The 22,432-nt window shown below is 33.8% G+C and overlaps 1 protein-coding gene across 1 annotated transcript in view; it reads left to right on the plus strand.

The window, feature by feature from the left end:
- LOC145277583 (lactoylglutathione lyase-like) overlaps positions 1-15,307 on the plus strand; it is a 62,240-nt gene extending 46,933 nt beyond the window's left edge. The window contains exons 5-6 of the mRNA XM_080129091.1: positions 3,435-3,524; positions 14,892-15,307. Of these exons, the coding sequence (XP_079985217.1) occupies positions 3,435-3,524; positions 14,892-14,992 (191 nt within the window). The 3' untranslated portion in view covers positions 14,993-15,307. The remainder of the gene's footprint in view (positions 1-3,434; positions 3,525-14,891) is intronic.
- The last annotated feature ends 7,125 nt before the right edge of the window (positions 15,308-22,432 follow it).

Consider the following 22,432-nt stretch of genomic DNA (forward strand, 5'->3'; position numbering starts at 1 on the left):
TGAATAGGTGTTCATATTAGAAAATAGAATATATGAGAGAAAAGTTCATACCTTTTTTATAGGCCGGTGTCTTTTTCGGTGTCGATCACACCTGTTTGGCGTGAAATGAAATATACATATATGACAATTTACAACAGAACATGAAACATACTGGAATCTGAATAAGTGTCCCTAAGGAACCACACATACAATGTGCATGCATCCGTGAGTCCCTGCATCCGCTATTCTGAACGATTACCAGATAACTGTCCATTAGTTTTTCCTGAAATTTTGCTACAAATTGTATTTCATTAAATAGATGTGCACAGTAAAAAAATTTTTTTTGCGAAAATTCCCGTTGCATCCCCAGGGGCTCAAAAGAGGTAAAAAATGGCCCAAAATGACACCTTTTGCCCTATAACTTTTGATTCATCCATTAGATTTTTCTGAAACTAGGCCAAAATGTAGAGCCCATTGTCCTTAATATAAATCCAGTATGGCTGACCCTGGGAAAATTCTGGTTCGCATCCCCAGAGACTTTTAGTGCTAAAAACGCCCCTTTTTGTGGCTCTTCTTTTCATATTTCTCATCAAAAACTTGATATATCTGACTATATAGTGGTTTTTCACGGTGGTCAACTCAAATATACATGTGTTAAAGCCTGAAACTGCACCGTTATCCATTTACACTGGGATTTGGCATCCCCAGGGGCTCAAAAGAGGTAAAAAATGTCTCAAATAGTAAAGAATTACACTTTTTGCTCCATAGTGTTTGATCCATCCATTAGATTTTCCTGAAACTTGGCCAAAATGTGGAGGTCGTTGTTAATATAAATTCAGTATGGGTGACCTTTGCAAAATTCTGGTTCGTATCCTTCTGTGACTTTTAGGGCTAAAAAAATATGCCTTTTTGGAGCTCTTTTTCCATATTACTCAAAAACTTGATATGGATGTCTGTATAGTGGTTTTCCATGACTCTGAATTCAAATATACGTGTCTTAAGGTGTGAAACTGCACCGTTTGTCCATTTACACTGGGATTCAGCATTCCCAGGGGCTCAAAAGAGGTCACAAATGCCCCCGAAATACAAAAAATGACACTTTTTACCCCATAACTTTTACCCCATCCATTAGATTTTTCTGAAACGTTGGCTCTTCACACTTCTCACATTCATCTTTTCTTCACTATTTCTTTGTGGCGTCATCTCACATGCAGCACCAGAGGGGGGGGGGACCACACACGTGCGGCTTGTTATATATTTTTATTCCAGTTGTTTCAGGTTTCCCCAGGAGTCTACCTTTGTCTCTAAATCAAAACGTAGATTCCATGAACACAGCTTCTTTCTTAGAACAGCACGCCAGTGGAACTCTGTTCCGTCTGCCTGTTTCCCACCTGACTACAACTTGAATGTCTTCAAATCCAACGTAAACAAATTCCTGATGAACCACCCCCTTATGTAGACACTTTATGAAATCTTAACACTAACGTACAACGTACTGTACATACAATAACCCTTATCCCTGAGTGGCTTCTGGGCCTTGATAAGTGGTGACCTTGTAAAAAAAAAAAAAATACATATTTTTTCTTTGATTCTCTCACATCCCACTGGTTTGCTGAAAACTAGGCTCTAAAACTTTGTATCTTTGACCTGTTAGTAACTGATTAAAGGACACATCTCCTTAACGTGACCTCTGGTCACCTATCTAAATGTGGTGTGATCAATGTCGCTTACCAATTATTGTTTGGGATTTCTAAATTCTTCTTAACTACAGCTAAATCTATGAACATATCACTTAACTATTTACATAATTAACTTTCAGCTAACGTTATTTTACCAAACCGGAAAGTTCTATACAACACCCTGACGAAGAGATATTTTCTCAAAAATATTTGAGAATACTACTCTTGCAGCTACTTTCTTGTATGACACACTTTGTTCAGAAATAATGTATGTATGTCACAATAAAATTTGAAAAATACAGAACAGACACCCAAAAAGTTGACATTTTTTTTAATTGTTGTTAACCCAAGATGTATAATATCTTAAATTTAAAAAGATTAATTTTTTTTAAATTGCATTTTCACTACACATACAAACACAGACACAAAAGTTCATATACAAGCGCACACATATAAAACACACACAGAAACCTCTTTCCCACAAGAGACGCTGCAAACATGTCTCTGCTTTATTATTTTCATGGCAAGTGCTCGTCTGAGCTTCAATCTATGGTCCCCTCTCACCAAACTTCCACGAGAAACACTTGTCTTGCTGAAAACACTATAAATAATTTTCCCCACTTGTTATCTGTGCCATAACCTAAATGTAGATGCCCTGAACAAAGCTTCTTCCTTAGAACTGCACACCTGTGGAATGCTCTTCCATTTGCCTGCTTTCCAGCTGACTACAATATGGTCATCTTCAAGTCCAACATAAACAAATTCTTGATGAGCTGTTCCTCTTAAGTAATCCAATTTACCAAATTTCCACGACTAACGATTAATACAATATTGTCCCATTGAGTACTGTACACTCTTTAACTCTTATCCTCGGGTGGCCTCTGGGCCTTGATAAGTGGTGACTCCTATGTAAAAAAAAATAAATATACATGATTGAAAATTATTGAAATCCTTTAATATTGTCATCATCATTTATTTTACTACATAGACTGTTTCCTTAAGTCATGGCACCAAATGTGTTTATAAAGTTGAGTTAGTGTATCTATTAAGGAGATAAGTATGTGAAGAAATCCTTTAAATTTTTTATATGTGGAATAGCCTTTAATTCATATATCCTTCAAATATGGTAGCACCAAGAGAAAAAAACAGTTATCTATAATATAAACTTCACCTTTCTGTTTAAATGTATGTATGTATGCCTAAAACTTTCGACAGAGGTGATGGATTTTCACAAGATTGGTATCATTTTGAAGCCTGACCCTTCAGACGACAAATATCGAAAAATTGTCCAAAAACATTAATTCCTTCACCCTCAACTGGGCACTTTTATACAGGGAGGGGTTGCTTTTTTTGCTGATATTTTCGAAAGTCATCCCCTCCTTTTGATTGTCTAGGCTTAATTTAAATTTACGTAACTTCTCGTTTGGTGATGGGTGCAACAGCAAAGACGTCACATTTTTTTTTTTTTTTTTTTTCACTTTCTTTTCCTCCTTCACTGTGCGGATTCAAGCCTGCCTGCCTACTATCACATACACCTGCACAATGCCAGGCACCCACGCTAGTTAATTAGAAAAGAACCTTAGAAAAGGTAAACTTGATGAGTCTGAAAAAAAGAAAAATAAGAAATGAGAGAAGGGGAAAATACAGAATGAAAAGAAAGTGTTTTTATTTATTTTTTTAATGGTATTTTGGTTCCAAATTATTGAGTCATTTTGCTGAATTGTTAAACCTTGCATAATTTTAGCGTTTTTCTTAATTTTCTTCCTTCTCTTTCAGGTCATATTGGAATATGCGTTCCTGATACAGAAGCTGCTTGCAAAAGATTTGAAGAACTTGGTGTTCCTTTCAAAAAGAAAGTGAATGATGGTAAGCTCTTCACTAGTTTGGAGACGGAATGCGTTGTTGTGATAAGTGATTTTCTCTATTAATTCGCACTTTTTATTTTAAGATTCAAATATTAATAACTACATTTTATTTCAGTATTTAATTTATGTATTTCTGTTGTATTAAATGCTAGCTTTAATTTTTTTTTTTTTTTTTTTTTTTTTTTTTTTTTTCTCGTCCATAAATGTTTATCTACCAAGTTGATCTTAAATATTGTATAATCAATCCATTATATTATCATTTTCAGTCCCCCACCCCTAATTTCTGGCTCCCATCTTATCTCGCAATTACTTATAATCGTCACCAACTAACTTCGGAAACCCCCCCCCATCCGATTTTGTTTTATATCATAAGTTGCTTAAAACGTGATTAGTTAAAGTTCAGAATAAAATCACGCTTTCTCTTAACGGTTAATTTAAAAAAAAAAATCTTCTGAACGCTATTAAAAGTTAAATTCTTCACTAGTTTGGAGACGGAATGCGTTGTTGTGATAAGTGATTTTCTCTATTAATTCGCACTTTTTATTTTAAGATTCAAATATTAATAACTACATTTTATTTCAGTATTTAATTTATGTATTTCTGTTGTATTAAATGCTAGCTTTAATTTTTTTTTTTTTTTTTTTTTTTTTTTTTTCTCGTCCATAAATGTTTATCTACCAAGTTGATCTTAAATATTGTATAATCAATCCATTATATTATCATTTTCAGTCCCCCACCCCTAATTTCTGGCTCCCATCTTATCTCGCAATTACTTATAATCGTCACCAACTAACTTCGGAAACCCCCCCCCCCCATCCGATTTTGTTTTATATCATAAGTTGCTTAAAACGTGATTAGTTAAAGTTCAGAATAAAATCACGCTTTCTCTTAACGGTTAATTTAAAAAAAAAAATCTTCTGAACGCTATTAAAAGTTAAATTCTTCACTAGTTTGGAGACGGAATGCGTTGTTGTGATAAGTGATTTTCTCTATTAATTCGCACTTTTTATTTTAAGATTCAAATATTAATAACTACATTTTATTTCAGTATTTAATTTATGTATTTCTGTTGTATTAAATGCTAGCTTTAATTTTTTTTTTTTTTTTTTTTTTTTTTTTTTTTTTTTTCTCGTCCATAAATGTTTATCTACCAAGTTGATCTTAAATATTGTATAATCAATCCATTATATTATCATTTTCAGTCCCCCACCCCTAATTTCTGGCTCCCATCTTATCTCGCAATTACTTATAATCGTCACCAACTAACTTCGGAAACCCCCCCCCCCATCCGATTTTGTTTTATATCATAAGTTGCTTAAAACGTGATTAGTTAAAGTTCAGAATAAAATCACGCTTTCTCTTAACGGTTAATTTAAAAAAAAAAATCTTCTGAACGCTATTAAAAGTTAAATTCTTCACTAGTTTGGAGACGGAATGCGTTGTTGTGATAAGTGATTTTCTCTATTAATTCGCACTTTTTATTTTAAGATTCAAATATTAATAACTACATTTTATTTCAGTATTTAATTTATGTATTTCTGTTGTATTAAATGCTAGCTTTAATTTTTTTTTTTTTTTTTTTTTTTTTTTTTTTTTTTTTTTTTTTCTCGTCCATAAATGTTTATTTATCTACCGAGTTGATTGCAAAAATAGATTACCTCATTGTACTCATTTTTAGTTCGTGGGAGGGGAATCTATCACCATACTTTCCCTTAAACAGGTCCGTTCGACTTTTATTAAGTACAATACTTAATAGTTATTTTTTATTTTTTATTTATTTATTTATTTTTTTTATTTTTTTTTTTTTTTTTTTAATGGAGAGTAGAAAACGCATTGTGGATGCGTTATCGGCAGCTCCTGTTACTCTCGCTTCTTCTTATTTGTCCCTCAGTCCTCATTTTTAAATGAGTGATTTTTCTGACAAAGGGAGAAGAAAAAGCTGTTTTCTAGGTTGGCAGTATTTTTGCGCGAACAGTTGGCAGAGTTGGTGGAAATTTTCTGTTTCTATGTCTATCCTTGTAGCCATGTCACTAGTAAGGGTGCTGGAGGTAAACGTTTTGTCTGGGCTGACGTTATCCGCCTGATAGTCAGGGACCCGAACCTTGGATTAACCACTAAGGAGGCTGTCCTATCAGCAGGTGCAAAGTACTGGGGCTGCTGTATTGCCATTTGGTGAATGGAATCTGGACCATGCAGTAGCTTCTGGTGGGGCCTCTCGATGCCATACTAGTGGGTAATTGTTACGGCTTTACCTTATCATGTGGTACAAAAAAAAAAAAAAAAAAAAAAAATTCTTCGTTTCTTTTTCTCTCTTAGTTTCCCCTCTCTGTCCTGCTCTAAGTAAATCTGTCGACCTAGTCCACAAATTCCAAAATTTCATCATGACAAGTTTCAAGAAAAAATACACGATTAAACCCGGTTCTCCAACTTCCAACGTAGACCCCTACTACCATGTCTCCTTCTCCAACATCAGGGGTCTACGTTCTAACCTTCCAGAGGTTGAAACCCAATTACAGGAGACTAAACCAGACCTTTTATTTTTAAGTGAAACTGGCATTGGACAGGCTATTTCCCTTGATGAGTTTGCAATTACAGGATACTCTAACTTAACTTCTAAATCTGACCCCCAAGATCGCCATGGGCATGGAATATGTGCCTATATTAAAGATAGCTTTCCATGTGGGAGGGACATCTCCAGGGAAGATCCTAACTTACCTTATATGTGCTTCCGGGTTGCTTTAGCTCACACTACTGCATTTATATTTACTCTCTATCGCCCCCACAACAGCGGAGTTACTATCTTTCAAAGCATATCTGAGAAAATTGACCAAGTCCTTTCTACTTATCCTGCAGCTAACATTCACGTATGTGGAGACTTCAATGTTCACAACGTCGAATGGTTGACCCACTCAAACAAGACCGATGATGAGGGGAGGTTCTGTCATGATTTCTCCATTGCCTATGACCTCACTCAGATTGTTCAGGAACCTACCCGTGTGCCCGATAATGACGGCCAGTATGCGAGCCTACTAGACCTTTTTCTCACAACTTGCCCTGAACTATGTTCAGTTTCTGTTCTGTCGCCTCTTGGATCTTCCGACCACTCTGTTGTATCAATTAAGATAAAAATGAAATGTAATAAGTCCCCAGACGTACCTCTTCATCGTACAGTATATCGATACACTAAGGCTGACTGGGATAGCTTCCGTACATTTATATCTGATCTACCTCTGCATTCCATGTTTAAAAAGGATGTGTCCTCTATAGTATTAGACCTAACTGAATGGTTAATTGTAGGTATTGACCATTTCATACCCTCTAAAAAGTTTCAGCAAAAACCTAACAGCCAGCCATGGTTCTCTCCAGAATGTGCTGCTGCTATTGCGCACAGAAATCACTTTTTCCACTGCTTCAAACGTAATAGATGTATGGAAACTAAAGCCGTTTTCAGGACTGCCAGCAACCATTGTAAGAAAGTAATAAGGAACGCAAGAAAGTTGTATGCTCAATCTGTTAAGTCCAAAGTAGCTGAGCAGCGGCTTGGTTCCCACCAGTTTTGGCAAATAGCAAACAGAATCCTGAACAGAAGCGTGTGCTCCATCCCAACTATTATCAATGGATCTGAGGTAATCTCGTCAGCATCAGACAAAGCCAAACTCTTTGTCAAGAACTTTGCAGCTAATTCTACCCTTTGCGACCAAGACCGCCAACCCCCAATATTTCCTCTTGTATCAGAAAACACGCTATGTGATATACGTATATCTGTACGTGATGTTGCCAAACTAATCAAAAACCTTGATTCCAGTAAAGCAACTGGCCCTGATGGTATTCCAATCATAGTACTCAAAAAACTTCAACCTGAACTAGCGCCCATACTTACAAAACTGTTTAAACGTTGTCTTAAGGAGAATAGTTTCCCATCTCCCTGGAAAATCTCATCAGTATGCCCTGTATTTAAGAATTCAGGTGATCGCTCATCCCCCTCTCAGTACAGGCCAATAAGTCTCCTGTGCGTCATGAGTAAGTTGCTAGAATCTGTATTAAATACAGAAGTAATCAAACATCTCAACAAAAATAACCTTCTTAGTGACACTCAATATGGTTTCCGTTCTGCTAGATCTACAGCAGATGTCCTTACAGTTATATCGCATAGGATTAGCAAATCTCTCGACGGTGGCAATCTTTCTAGGGCAATTGCTCTTGACATATCTAAAGCCTTTGATAGGGTATGGCATAAAGGTTTACTTCATAAGATCGCTAGCTATGGTATAGCTGGAAAAGTCTTCTCAATTATTAAATCATTTCTTTCTGATAGATTCATAAGAGTAGTAGTTGAGGGGCAAAAATCAGAAGCTCACAATATTAATGCCGGTGTCCCTCAGGGATCCATCCTGGGCCCAACTCTTTTCCTGATCTACATTAATGATCTTCCAAATCATATCCTTACATCATTTGTAGACATTTATGCTGACGACACTACCATTTATGGTACCACATCTAAGACAGTAAACGAGCAAGTTCTCTCCAATTCTCTCTCCTCTGATCTTGAGCACGTAGTACAATGGGGAAAGGAGTGGCTGGTTACTTTTAATGCATCTAAAACCAAGCTTCTCTCTTTACATCATCAACATTCTAATCCACATTTGTCATCAATTGAAATGAATGGCTCTCGTCTTCAGGAGGCCTCAAGTTTTGACAAGCTTCTGGGCTTGACCATTACTCCTGATCTTAAATGGAACACGTATATCAAATCTGTTGCCAAGGCCGCTGGAAAAATGGTGGGATCTTTCTATCGATCCAGTAGATATCTCACTGCTGATGCTATTCTCTATCTATATAAGAGCCAGGTACGTCCAAGGATGGAATACTGTTGCCACATCTGGGCAGGAGCTGCTAGAAAGAACTTGTCCTGCCTTGATAGAGTTCAAAATAGACTTCGTAGCCTCGTAGGAGATGTCCTTTTCTCCTCCTTGCAACCTCTATCTCACAGAAGAGATGTTGCGAGTTTGTCTCTGATGTATCGTTATTTTCATGGAAAGTGTTCAACTGAGCTTCAATCTATGGTCCCCCCTCGCCAAACTTTCACAAGAAACACTCGTCTAGCTGTAAACACTATCAATAATTTCCCCCACTCTTTATCTGTGCCTAAACCTAAACGTAGATTCCATGAACAAAGCTTCTTTCTTAGAACTGCACGCCTGTGGAATTGTCTTCCGTTTTCCTGCTTTCCGGCTGACTACAATATGGTTTTGTTCAAGTCTAAAGTAAATAAGTTCTTGATGAGCCGTTCCATATAAGTTATTAAATTTACCAAATTTTCATTGCTAATGATTATTATATTGTCCAATTTCTACTGTACACTCTTTAACCCTTATCCTTGAGTGGCCTCTTTGACCTTGATAATGAGTTGATACCTATGAAAAAAAAAAAAAAAAAAAAAGAAAAAGTCCAATGTGAACAAGTTCTAATTGAATCGTCCCCCTAAGTAATCCAAGTTTCAAAATTCCCACTGTTTACTATGCTAAAATCACAATGACTAATGTATACCTATTAACCCTTATCCTTGAGTGGCCTCTGGGCCTTGATAAGTGGTGACACCCTTGTAAAAAAAAAAAAAAAAAAAAAAAAAAAAAAAAAACTTGCAGTTGGTTTTTAGACGTATCTTTAGAGGTTGTATCTGTCAGCCTTTTGTGTTTCAGTTTGTAAAGAATTCCCTGTAAATCAGGGTCAGTGATGATCCTCCTCACATCAAGACTGAAAAAAAATCAGAGATTCAATATATTTTATTCAGTGATTCTATTATCTGATTGATACTGCTAAATTTTGATTGGGACTACTACATAGTCGGCACAATCACGTTGACACACCGGTTCCTGCCAGATCACCAAAGTTAAGCAACGATGAGCCTGGCCAGTACCAGATGGGTGACCATTTGGAAAGGCTGTGTACTGCGCTGTCATAAGAAATTCTCAGGTTGGTATCTGGGGGTGCATTAATTCATTGGGAGAGATGCATCCCTAGGAGAAGGTAACTTTGATGATGTTGGCAGCAGAACGTTGGATGGCCATGTATGAGGATAAATCTCTAGCAGATCAATGCTTCTATGGTATGAAGAGTTATGTTATTCGACTACAGCTATGCGGATGATCTAAGGACAACGGATAGGTGTAAACAGGTGAGTCAGATGCCACTGCGCTGGGAAAGTTAATGGTAGCCCACACCATATATTCTGCCAAGTTCAAAATCATGTGATGTCTTTGGAGGAATCGGACCAACAATGGACCAAAGCCTATGGAGAACACGAACCATGATTTCATCTGCGTTATGAACATGCCACGATACGAAAAGAAGAAGACTACATATAATATTTTCTTTTTTTCTATTTTTGTTATTTATTTTTTCATTTCTTTTTGGATCATTTTTCTATTACAAGAATGTCTCTTTACTCTTTTCATCTCAAAATCTTGTACAGATTTGAATAGATGCATCTTCATTTGAATACATCCAAGCATATCCATAATAGGCTTTGTCTGTTGGTCCATATATTACATTTGTGTTTTGAAATAGTATTTTCATTGTTAATGAACAAAAAGAAACAAAGTATGCTAAGAATATCAGTTTGATATCATGTTTTCAATAGTTGACATGTACGAAAGGTTTTGACTGTTCTCCCAAGTTAAATTTTCTTGGTAGACAACGTTTCTTTATCTTTTTCGCTTTTACTGCTTTTTGTGGACTTTTCTGCAATGCTTGATGGTAATTTAATGCAAATAAAATTGGCATAAAATTGTGAAAGAATTAAGTTATTTTTTTACATGAGTATAGATAATTTTTGGGGGTTTAATCTAATTTTCTCACTAATTTCAATTCTTGTATTTTTTTTCTTGATGGCACTCTGGTACTGAGTTATAAGCCACACATACTATTAAACACAAACACACATATTTTGTCATTCTTTATTCAACACTCCATTCTTTCTCTTTTGCTCCTTATATATTATATATATAAGCATAGATCATCGTATAATGATTAGATCATTGTCTGACTGACGTAAAGAACATTTAAAATTAAAAATGTTTAAATTCAACATTATTTCACGTGGTTAATGGTAGCCGAATGGATGCGGTCTTTGCTAATCAAGTCAGAGATGTCTTGTGTTGCCGAGTTCGAATCGTTCAACTGGTGTTAATCATGACACCCTGCACTGAAGATTTCCGAAAGGATGAAACACTAGTGTCTGTAGGTATTTAATTATTATAGTAAAAAAATGATTATATATATATAGCAAATGACTTGTACATCAAAATGGTAGAATAAATTTGAGAGGAAACATTTTTTATTTATTTTTATGAAAATAAAAGAGGGAGAAACGGATGAAAGAAAAAAAAAAAGTTTTTGATAGGGCTTTATCAGCTGACCGGCCCTTTAAAAAGAAACATTAAAACTATAAAAATCAGATGAGAAATCAGTTGAGACAACATAGAATGGCAGTGTTTCAAAACATTATGAAGAACTAGACTACCCGTGACCCGTTGGGTCAGTATGTTATATTAGCTATGGAATTCATGTATGAGCGTGACACTTGTGACGTAAAGAAAATTATTTTTTTTGACATAACAGAAACTTTTCTATGAAAATATATTAAAATGAAAAAAGAATATAGATAGATTTCTATGAGTCGTTCTGTTTATTATAATTGATTATTTTTGAAAAAAAAATTTACAGTTACTAAATTATAAGTGGTTGGCCATACTTATAGGTAAATGTGCACTGAATAGATACCATAATACTTATTATAGTTAAATTTAAATTTTGATATATCTGCTTTTTTTTTTTTTTTTTTTTTACATCGTTCATTTCTGTATTACGTTTAAGTTATTTAAACCCCACTCTTCCCATGTTAAATAATAATTTCAAAATAATAACGTTAATATTTCAGCATCCCAATTGTTCTTTTGTTTTTTTGTTTTTTTTAAACCCCACTCTTCCCATGTTAAATAATAATTTTGAAATAATAACGTTAATATTTCAGCATCCCAATTGTTCTTTTGTTTTTCGTTTATTTTAAACCCCACTCTTCCCATGTTAAATAATAATTTCAAAATAATAACGTTAATATTTCAGCATCCCAATTGTTCTTTTGTTTTTCGTTTATTTTAAACCCCACTCTTCCCATGTTAAATAATAATTTCAAAATAATAACGTTAATATTTCAGCATCCCAATTGTTTATTTGTTTTTCGTTTATTTTAAACCCCACTCTTCCCATGTTAAATAATAATTTTGAAATAATAACGTTAATATTTCAGTATGCAGATCAAAATCTACAAAAGAAGCGACTTGGGTTTATTTGTTTAATTGGATTAATGCTTTTGCGCGCATGCGCAACCGGATGTCGTAAACCGGAAAGTGGGTTACATACATCGTTACAAGGTCATTTGAGTTTTATAATTATATAGATTTAGATCACAGAACATCTGCAACAGTTGTTTCAAAACTTTTGCCTATGTAGGCTAAATCTCGAATCTCTATAAACTAACACCTCAAGAATGTTGATATGATAGAGAATAAAAAAATTTTAACGTTTGTAAATTTGCTTTGTTTACCAATCTCTGTAAAACTTAAATATTAAAAAACAAATTATTTCCTCTCGTATTCGGTATGCCATCTATTACTCTCGTTTCTGTTCTCTGTTTATTAACAGTCAAAGGTTATAATGAATGGAAAGGTTGTAATAATCCATTTTAAACAAAAGTGAATCTCATCACAAGTAGGTATATTATTTAATCTCGATCTGTAGAGAGAGAGATTATTATGTTTTGGGTACAATATAATAATCAATAGAGAATTTGCTCTATAATAATAATGAAATTTGCATTAAAATATAATATTTAAGCATATTTTATGACCAGGCAATGCTGGGTAGCTTGCGCGCGCATGTATGTATATACTTGTGAGCAAAAAAAAAAAATGGGCCAAACAAATTTTATACATTTTATTGCACTAAAAACTATATTGAACAAAAAATAATTGAACAAGGAAACTTAAAGGAGACTAATAACACAGAACAAGACATTTACTTTAATAAATGCTTAGGATGGAATTGCATTCTCTTTTGATTTCTTTAAAATATCAATCCTTTTAGACATGCTCTCAACCAAAGTGAAACACTGTGAAGAGGAGATGCTATTCCATTCGCTTTGCACAGCTTCCCAGTTTGTCATTGTTCTCAAAAGTTCTTCTGGCCAATGCAGGAGATATTATGGACCAACTATTCTCGATTAGGTTTAAATCGGAGCTTTGACCTGGCCAAAATATCACATCAATTGAATTATCAGAAAACCATTTTTTGTGACTTTAGCAGTGTGTGCAAGGGCATTATCATGTTGAAAAATAATGATCTGGGATATTCCCAGGTTCTGGATATTTAGTAACAGTCCTGTTTCTAATATTCGAATGTATTCCTTTGCATTGATTGACTTCTCACATCTAATAAGTTCCCCAACTCCTGCTGCAGTAAAAGTTCCCCATACCATTATCCCTACATTTCCGTGTTTAACTGTCGTTTTTATGCAATTTGGCAAAAATCTTTCTTCAGTTCTTCGATTGCACTGTTCGGCAGCATTGGAAGCATCACTAACAAGACAAAATCTTGATTCATCTAACCAGAAAACATTCCTAAACCAGTCTGTATCCTTGCCATAACACCAGAAAAAAATCTCTTTCTATCATTGATGTTCTTCTTAGATAAAATAGCTTCTTTGCACGCCTTTTAGAGGAAAATCCTATTTCTCTCATTCATCTAGATATTGTATACCTAGAAAGAGAATTTCCAGCCCTCCTTTTGTAATTCTTTGCTATGGTCGACATAAGTTTTCTTTCGATTCTTCAAAGCAGTTAATTAAAGCCTGTAATCGTCCTTCAAAGTGGATGCTCTAGGTGACCAGATTCAGATTTTCCTTTTACTAAGCATTCGACTTTGAACCTTCGACCAATTCGCTTCACTACAGAAAGAAATGTTTTCACTTTTTCTTTTCTTAAAATATCAAAAATCTACTTGTAAGTCATTTTGAATTGCCTTAATCCTGCGATTCGGTTTTTTATATCCTCGCCAAGATGCGGTTGTACCATTTTTAGGATTAATTTTTTTCCACTTATTATTATATGCTATAATAATAATGATCTACAAATAGAAATTTTCAGTTAAAATTAACAAAAATTCATACAAAAATATTGAAAAATCGATTTCTTCCTTTCACTCTTGGCCCATTTTTTTTTGCTCATGAGTGTATATGCTAAACTGGAATTATACAGTCTAATGTACAAGGGTTGTTCCAAAAGTAAAGCTCCAGAATTTATTTTTCTACATAGTCACAACCATTCTCAATGAACTTTTGCCAGGAATTCAATGACACGCCTCTGATTTTGACACACATTCTTAGTCTCACATCAATATCTGTAATAGAGAGGAAACTTTCAGATTATGAATGCATAAGTTCAGTCATAACAATGCAATTTGCAAAACCGTCTAATCCATTCAGGCAGAATAAAAAATAGGAGACATTACTTTTGGAACACCCCTTGTATAAGATCAATTGATGGATTTTTTCTATAATATAAATCTCACCTGTCTGTTTAAATGTATGCATGTATGTCTCGCATAAACTTTCTACAAAGGCGACAGATTTTCACAAGATCAGTATCATTTTAAAGCTTGACCCTTCAGACGACAAATATCGAAAAATTGGACAAAAACATTACTTCCTTCACCCTCAACTTGGCACTTTTCTACAGAGAAGGGTCGCTTTTTTTTCCTTCCGATATTTTAGAAAGTCATTGCCTCTTTTCAATTGTCTAGCCTTAATTTAAACCTACGTCACTTCCGGTTTGGCGATGGGTGCAACAGATAACGCGTCACTTTTTTTTTTCACTTTTTTTCCTCCTTCGCAGTACGGGTTCGAGCCTGCATGCCTACTACCACTTTTTTTTATTTGTTCAACACATATCTACAAACACCCATGCAATGCCGGGCACCCAGGCTAGTAGTCTTATAAGTCTTGATGACATCATTTAAATAGAAGATGTTGAAATGAAAATATAAAATGGCCGATGATAAAAAGTTTCACATTTGTTTATTGTTGAATGTTAATTTAGTTGTGTTGAACATAAAGGAAGGAATATGTGCTAATCATTTTATCTTGAAACTTTTTTCTGCATTAAGTTTTGTGTTAGACTTGTTTGAGTCTGAAAAAAATTACCATGCTTTGCAAATTTTATGTACAGAATTTTGTTTAAAAAAAAACAATTACATAATTTAAAATTTTCTTTTTCCAAATGCTGAGTTTATTTTGTTCTTTGATTATTTTCAGGACGAATGAAAGGAATTGCTTTCATCATGGATCCAGATGGATACTGGATTGAAATCCTGTCAACAAAGGCACTTGATTCAATTGACATGAACAATTTGTAAAAAAAAAATGTATATTGTGGATTTGAATTTTTTTTTTTTTTTTTTAAACCTTTTCGGAGAAAAGACTCCTGTCCTTAAATTAACACAAAATAAAATGAAATTAAAGACTTTTTTATCAGGAATAAATTTGTCAGATGAATGGTTATTGACTATTCAAAATCTTGTAAGGCGATACAAATTGATTTTTTTTTTTTTTTATTTGAATGAATTTTATTGAAATCATTATTAGTTTATCAATGGACGATTATTTAACAAAAACACTTTCATGGATGAATTTTGATTTAAAAAATTTTCAATAAAATATAAAAAACTCAATGAATTCTATTCTTGTAAAAAAATAGAAAAAAAAAAAAAATAATAAAAAAACAACCAAAATAAATTTTTTTGAATAATTCCAAATAGAATTAAAACTTTTTTTTTTGATAGAAAACCCTTTATATGTTTATCTTCTTTTCGACAAAGTTTAATCTCGCACTTACTTTTTTTTTTTTTTGCTTGACTAGCCCCACCCCCGATGGCAACAGATGTTTGAAAGTTTTTAATCATAAAGGCAGTTTATTGACTGCATGCGTTTACAATCAGAAAGAAAGAAATCAATTTTGAATCAATCTTCTTATTTCATAACATCAAGAAAAAAACAAAACATTTCAACATTTAATGTTTATATATTTTTTTCATGTGATTTGTTCCATCTTATCACTAAAAAAAACCAAAACATGTCAGCTAAATGAATTATTTAGAACTTCAGATGTTTTTATAATCCAAGTAATCAATTATACACAAACACTTATATATATATAGGTTTTATTTACATACAGAAGAATCTATTAAATGGTTGCCGGGTTTCCTGTAACCAATGCAATTAAGAGTGGCAATTAAAAAATGCAAATAATGGATAGTATTTTTGTCAAGACTCAAATGGATAAAACAAAGTGTGTAATGTTTTTTGAAAATTTGAATAAATTTTCAAGAACAAGATTTTTATCATATATATATATATATATATATATAGATATATATATTAGTAAGTTATAAAATGTATATGGTGATTAAGCTACACTAAATATTCCGCGTTTCATCCACTCTAGGACTCTTCAAGCTTATGCGCATAAGCCTGAAGAGTCCTAGAGTGGATGAAACGCGGAATATTCAGTGTAGCTTAATCGCCATATACATTTTATAACTTACTAATTGGCTCTACCTACGTATTGAGCACTTTTGAAGTAAATACTTAAAGTTTACGCATAAATCTATACTTTCGTATATTAATTTTATGTGAGTAAATTAAGTAGTTATATATATATATATATATAATACGAAGTTCTCAATCAGAACAGAACTAAATAAAAACAGCAGACCTTAGACAAGCAAATCTATCCTTTACCGATTATCATAAATGCACCTAGCGTTAGACTGCGTCTTGTGATTGGTTATACTGTGAAAGTGTTATTAAACTTATGTGTTTTTTTATTATATATATATATATATATATATATATATTGTATGTGTCTAACAAAACTTTTAAGACCAATAGAAATGCACCATATAATTATTGTTTTCATTTTAGTTTCTAAGAAAAAAATTCTTTTAATCCATCAAGGATGAGAGTTCTATTATAGAAACGTTTTAATTTGAATAAAATAAAATACGCATCAAGTGCGTTTGAAAGCCAAATCACAACATAATATTAGGAAAATAAACAAATATTTTACGTGTTTGAAATTTCAAACACGTAAACTATTTGTTTATCTTCCTAATATTATGTTGTATTTGGCTTTCAAACGCACTTGATGCATATTTTATTTTTTTAATCCATGTTTAAATCTTCAGCTGTTTTATATATTCTCATATAAACCAATCATAGAGACATAGTTTTTTTATATACATGCAGATAAAAACCATTAAATGGTACCTCAGTTTCCCATAACCAATGTATTAAAAGCTAAACAAAAATGCGCAAATAATTGGTGTCAAACATCAAATCTAGAAAATAATTGGTGTCAAACATCAAATCTAAAAAATCAAGAATATATAGATACTAGCAGGCATTGTTCAATCATAAAATATGATATTTTAATTTATGCAGATTTCATATTATTTTTTTTTTTTTTAATATAATCACTTTTCTATTGATTATTATTATATTGTACCCAATAGTAGTGATTTTCAGTTAAAAAATATGACTTGAGTGCCATCAGCTAGAATCAAAGCCAAAACGTACTCTTCAGCTTTATTTCTTACCGTCTAACTTAAATCTATATGCATGCAAAAACTAAAAACAATAACGTTGTTAATGATATAAATGTATATTTGTGCATATGTACAAAAACATTTTTAGTCAGCTTATACCTGTCAAGCTTCAATTTTTACACCCTAGTGACTATTTTTACTGGCTAAAGACCAAATCGAATTTGTCCCACAGGTGAAGTGCCCTCTAGCAATCACCTAGAGATGAATGCAGATCAGAGATAAGTTTGAATGTCAGTTTCTGGGGATGAGGTTCCATCCAACGTGTGCCAGACGTTAAATGAATATAATATAATGATTGAATGTACATTAAACCAGTTATAGAAATGCTGACACTGTCACAGATATCCCTCTGTGCAAACGGAAATCTAATTCTTTTTATCAAGAATGCTGTCTTCTTCTAGAACATAGATTTAAATACAAATATAACGAGGTGACAGGATCCTGTGGAGAATTTTAACATATTCATATACTTGTATAAATTTGGAAACTTACGGATTGTATTTTTGAGTTGAAAATTGCACTTATTAAAAAATAGTTTTTAGAGAACGCTGTCTGAGTTTGCACCTGTAATGAAAAGTTAGAGGTCAATCTTGTTAGCTAGCTGTCATGGTTTCGAGGATATCAGACTGGGGTAAGTTTGTGAAGAACAGATCTGAGTCAAAGATGAGGTGCCTTAATAAGAATGACCTGCATGCATAAAGATCTAGAGAAAGCTTTTGACAGAGTATCAAGAGGTTGTAGTTTCTGCAAAGCCTATAACTGGTTGGCGATGATTGGTCAAGCCAGGTACAATATTGTTTAAATTGTGTTGGAATTGACAATACATTTAGCGACAGCTTTAATGTTAAAGTAAAAGTACACCATAGTCCTGTACTGAGTCCGTTGCTTTTCATCAGATGCATTTTCAAGGGAGTTTCACATGGTTTGTACAAAAAAAATGCTGTTTGCTGATGAATACTGTGAAATAGTGAAAGACCTATTTAAGCTTAAAAAACTTTAACAACCGTAAAATCTGAGAGCAATTGTTACCAAAACTAGTGGTTGCAATGTTATAAAGCTCCTAAAAAGGGTGAAAATTCCCCTATTCAGTTTGTGGAAAAGGAGTCAGATGTAATTAAAATTTTCTGTGGTACTTCTAAGTATTGGGTACACAAAAAGTATAGTGGGATTAATGGTAGGTCAGGCATTCCACCATTTTTTTTGACAAACAATAAAAAACATCCTTACACAATTTTACACAAACACAGAATAGTGTCTTCATAACAAAACATAACATTTTTTTATATAAAAATACATCTCTGCATCTTCTAGATTTTAACAACAGAAAAATAACAATATTAGTTGAGACAATCAGACCCATTCTTTGCAATATACTAGATTGAGAAGAGGGCTCTTGCAGAATTTTAAATTTTGATTTGAAATGATGTATTTTCAAATAAGTTTTCGTTATAATACCTTTACTTTATATATCATTTTAAAGAGGGTCTTTCACTCTATCTAATCGTTTAAATTACAATCATTTTAAAACAATTATGTCTTCTTTTCAGAATGTTGAATACAAGATGGAAAAAAAGCAAATTTGCACAATTTTCTTATTTCAATTCAAGCTAGGCTAAAAAGCTACTGAAACAGCTTGCGATATCAACGAAGCGTTTGACCCAGGAATCACTACTGAATGATATAGGTGTAAGAAATTTTGTGGCGGCAATAAGTTTTGCAGATAATAAGCATAGTAGTCGGCCATCGGATGTTGACAATGATCAATTAAGAGTCTTAGTCGAAGCTAATCCACACATAACTGTTTGTGAACTTGCTTCTGAATTAGACGTAACGTATACAACGATTTCCAACCACTTGAGAAAGATTGAAAAAAACAAAAAACTTGATAAATGGATGGCTCACGAATTGAACGACAACCAAAAGATACGCCATTATGAAGTGTCATCTCTTCTTTTACGCAACAAAAATGATTCGTTTCTTGACTGGATTGTGACGACAACCGGCGATGCTCAGTTCAGTGGTTTGACGTCAATGAAGCTCCATGACACTTCCCAAAGCCAGAGTTGTACAAAAAGACATGCTGACTGTTTGTTGGTCGTCTATTACAATTTTTTGCATGCAGGCAAAACCATCATGGTGGATAAGTACTGTCAACAAATGGATGACCTGCATCAAAAACTTCGACAACACTCGGCATTAGTCAACAGAAAAGGCTCAGTTCTCCTCCACAACAATGCCCATTGCTAAACCTGCAGAAGTTAAATAAATTGGGCTACAAAACTTTGCTTCATCCACCATACTCTCCAGACCTCTCACCTAATGACTACCATTTTTTCAACCATCTCTGCAACTTTCTGCACTTCAAAAACCCAAGTGATATCAAACATGCCTTCAATGACTTCATCGCCACCAGAATGTAAGATTTTTACTTTACTGGCATAAATACACTTGTTTTGTGTTGGCAAAAGTGTGTCAATTCTGATGGTTTTATTTTGATCAATAAATTTTTATTTGAGCCAAGATATGTTTATTTGAATTTAAAAGTTAAAAACTGCAAGAACTTTCTTGTCAACCTGATATAACATACATAGGTCTATTTTCTTTTTCGTTTTGATTATTCCTTTTTTTTTAATGAAGGGATTTCGTTTCTCTTGGTTTGATGTTTCCCACCACATGTATTGTGGACCATTCTTGATCAGAAAATCAAAATATGGAAACATTAAGATTCCTTACTCTAGCTTCCATAATCACAAATGGAGCCAACTTTATTTCTAAGCAATAACACAATCTTCAACCATTAAAATTTTTCCCCCGACTGCTATGCATTTATCCACTTTTTGGATACTACCTCACACATCCTTTTCTACTTTCTATTTCTAAACACATTGTTCTCAGTAATTCTCTGCCCTTGGGTCGTAGAATCAATTGAATACGTCATGCAAAGTGGACGAAACATTCCCCATCAGCAGTTTTGCTACATCCTATCTAATGTTTCATTTTCCAGCATCTCGCAACAATGTATCGTTTTCTGATAAATCCCCCAAGTCAATCATTATGATGTAAAAGAAGATATCTCACTACTGATGCAATTCTCTATCTATATAAAAGCCAAGTACGTCCAAGGATGGAATACTGTTGCCATATCTGGGCAGGAGCTGCAAAAAACAGCCTATCCTGCCTTGACAGAGTACAAAATAGACTTCGTGGCTTAGTGGGGGATGCCCTTTTCTCTACCCTGCAACCTCTCTCCCACAGAGACGTTGCGAGCCTATCCTTGTTTTATCGTTATTTCCATGGCAGGTTCTCGTCTAAACTCCAATCTCTGGTCCCCCCTCGCCAATCTTTCACGAAAAACACCCGTCTAGCCGAATCCACTGTGAAAAATTTCCCCCACTCTTTATCTGTGCCTAAATCAAAACGTGGATTCGATGAACAAAGCTTCTTTCTTAGAACTGCATGCCTGTGGAACTCTGTTCCGTCTGCCTGCTTCCCACCGGACTACAACTTGGATGTGTTCAAGTCCAACGTTAACAAATTCCTAATGAACCGCCCCCTTAAGTAAACACTTCATCAAATCTCCACACTAACGTAATGTACTTGCAATAACCCTTATCCCTGAGTGGCTTCCGGGCCTTGATAAGTGGTGATCACTGTAAAAAAAAAAAAAAAAATGCGGAATACCCATGCCATTATTCATACCTTCTCCATTCAATCTTCCATAGTTATCGCTAAGGCTATGACAACAGCATATTCTTTCCATTATTTTGACTCTCGAGTATATATCAGTTAATATCTTATATGTTTTTATATAAAGTGATGCGGTTCTTGATTAATTAACTGTGTCGGATATATACTTGAGAGTCCAAACAATGAGAAGAATATTCTCTTGTTATAGCCCTAGTTATCACCTACATTAATATGCCAATGCATACAACCCCAGTCCATATGCCTGCTCAACAGACACTTTATGAAATTCCTTAACAAGTCATGCACAACATGCAATACCTCCCTTATAAAACTTGATGTTCTAGCAAACCTACTCTGTGTCTTCCTCTGCCTGTCAATAAACGATCACTGCACTTCTGCGATTATGTAAAACCACTGTATAGAATAATATTGTGAATTTTCACCAATCTGCTTCCTAGACTAAGATTCCTATAAAGTAACCAAATGGCACACCACCCCATTCCTTGACTTTACCCCCTCTCCTCCCTAGCACACCCAGGGCCTGAAATGCCAGTGGGGTTCTCTGCACTGCTTTGTTGTACCTCATCCACACTGTCATCTCCACCTGTTGGGGAGTCACCCCACAAATGTATATGATATTCATGAGAGCAAGTGGAACAAAGTCGATTCCAAAATGAGATAAATGACGGGCGAAAACATAACCACCATTGAAAGAAAACTCGATAAAAAAAAAAAAAACATAAAAATTTGCTTTTGTTACTCCATTTTTAAACCTACTTTTTTTACTACTGCGGCTTATTCGCTTTTTGTTTATAATGGGCTATATTAATCGCTTTATTCTTTCTTTTCTTTATTGCATTCAACTCTTGCGAGAGGGTGAGGAAGAGAGAGAGAGAGAGAGAGAGAAAGACAGTGAGACAGAGAGAGAGAGAGAGAAGAGTTTTACAGTGAAAACCAAGGAATATTGAAACATGTATTTTGTGTGATTAAAAAGCCTTAGAATAACAAAAGTCGATTAACTCAGCTTTAGTAATAATATATTTATAGATTGCACATATATAATTATATATATATATATATATACTAACTGTATATGCCTGGCATTGCCTGGTCGAAGCATTTCCAAGCAGATTAAACACATACTACTGAAGATACACTGAATATCCTAACTTGTTACGAAAAGTGATCACATGTTGGATTTAAGGAAAAATAAAACACCCATTTTGGTCTATGAAAATCAAACGTGAAGTAACTCTCATAGCTTAACTGAATGAGCTTACTTCTGATTTTAGACGAAACTATTTTCACCTGTTAATAATTGAAAATAAATTGAATTAAATATAAATCAAATTAAAAATAAATTAATTTGAAATAATATTTTTAAATAGAGCAATTAAAACGATTCTATGACAACAGACAATAACATTGAGCTAATTAATGAAATAGTTTTTCTTTAATGTAAATGAGGGTATTCGTTGAATAAAAGTGATAAGTCTGTTTTCA

The sequence above is a fragment of the Euprymna scolopes genome, chromosome 6 (assembly GCF_053919585.1).
Source record: "Euprymna scolopes isolate OS-2025 chromosome 6, ASM5391958v1, whole genome shotgun sequence".
In the NCBI taxonomy this organism is placed as follows: domain Eukaryota; kingdom Metazoa; phylum Mollusca; class Cephalopoda; order Sepiida; family Sepiolidae; genus Euprymna; species Euprymna scolopes.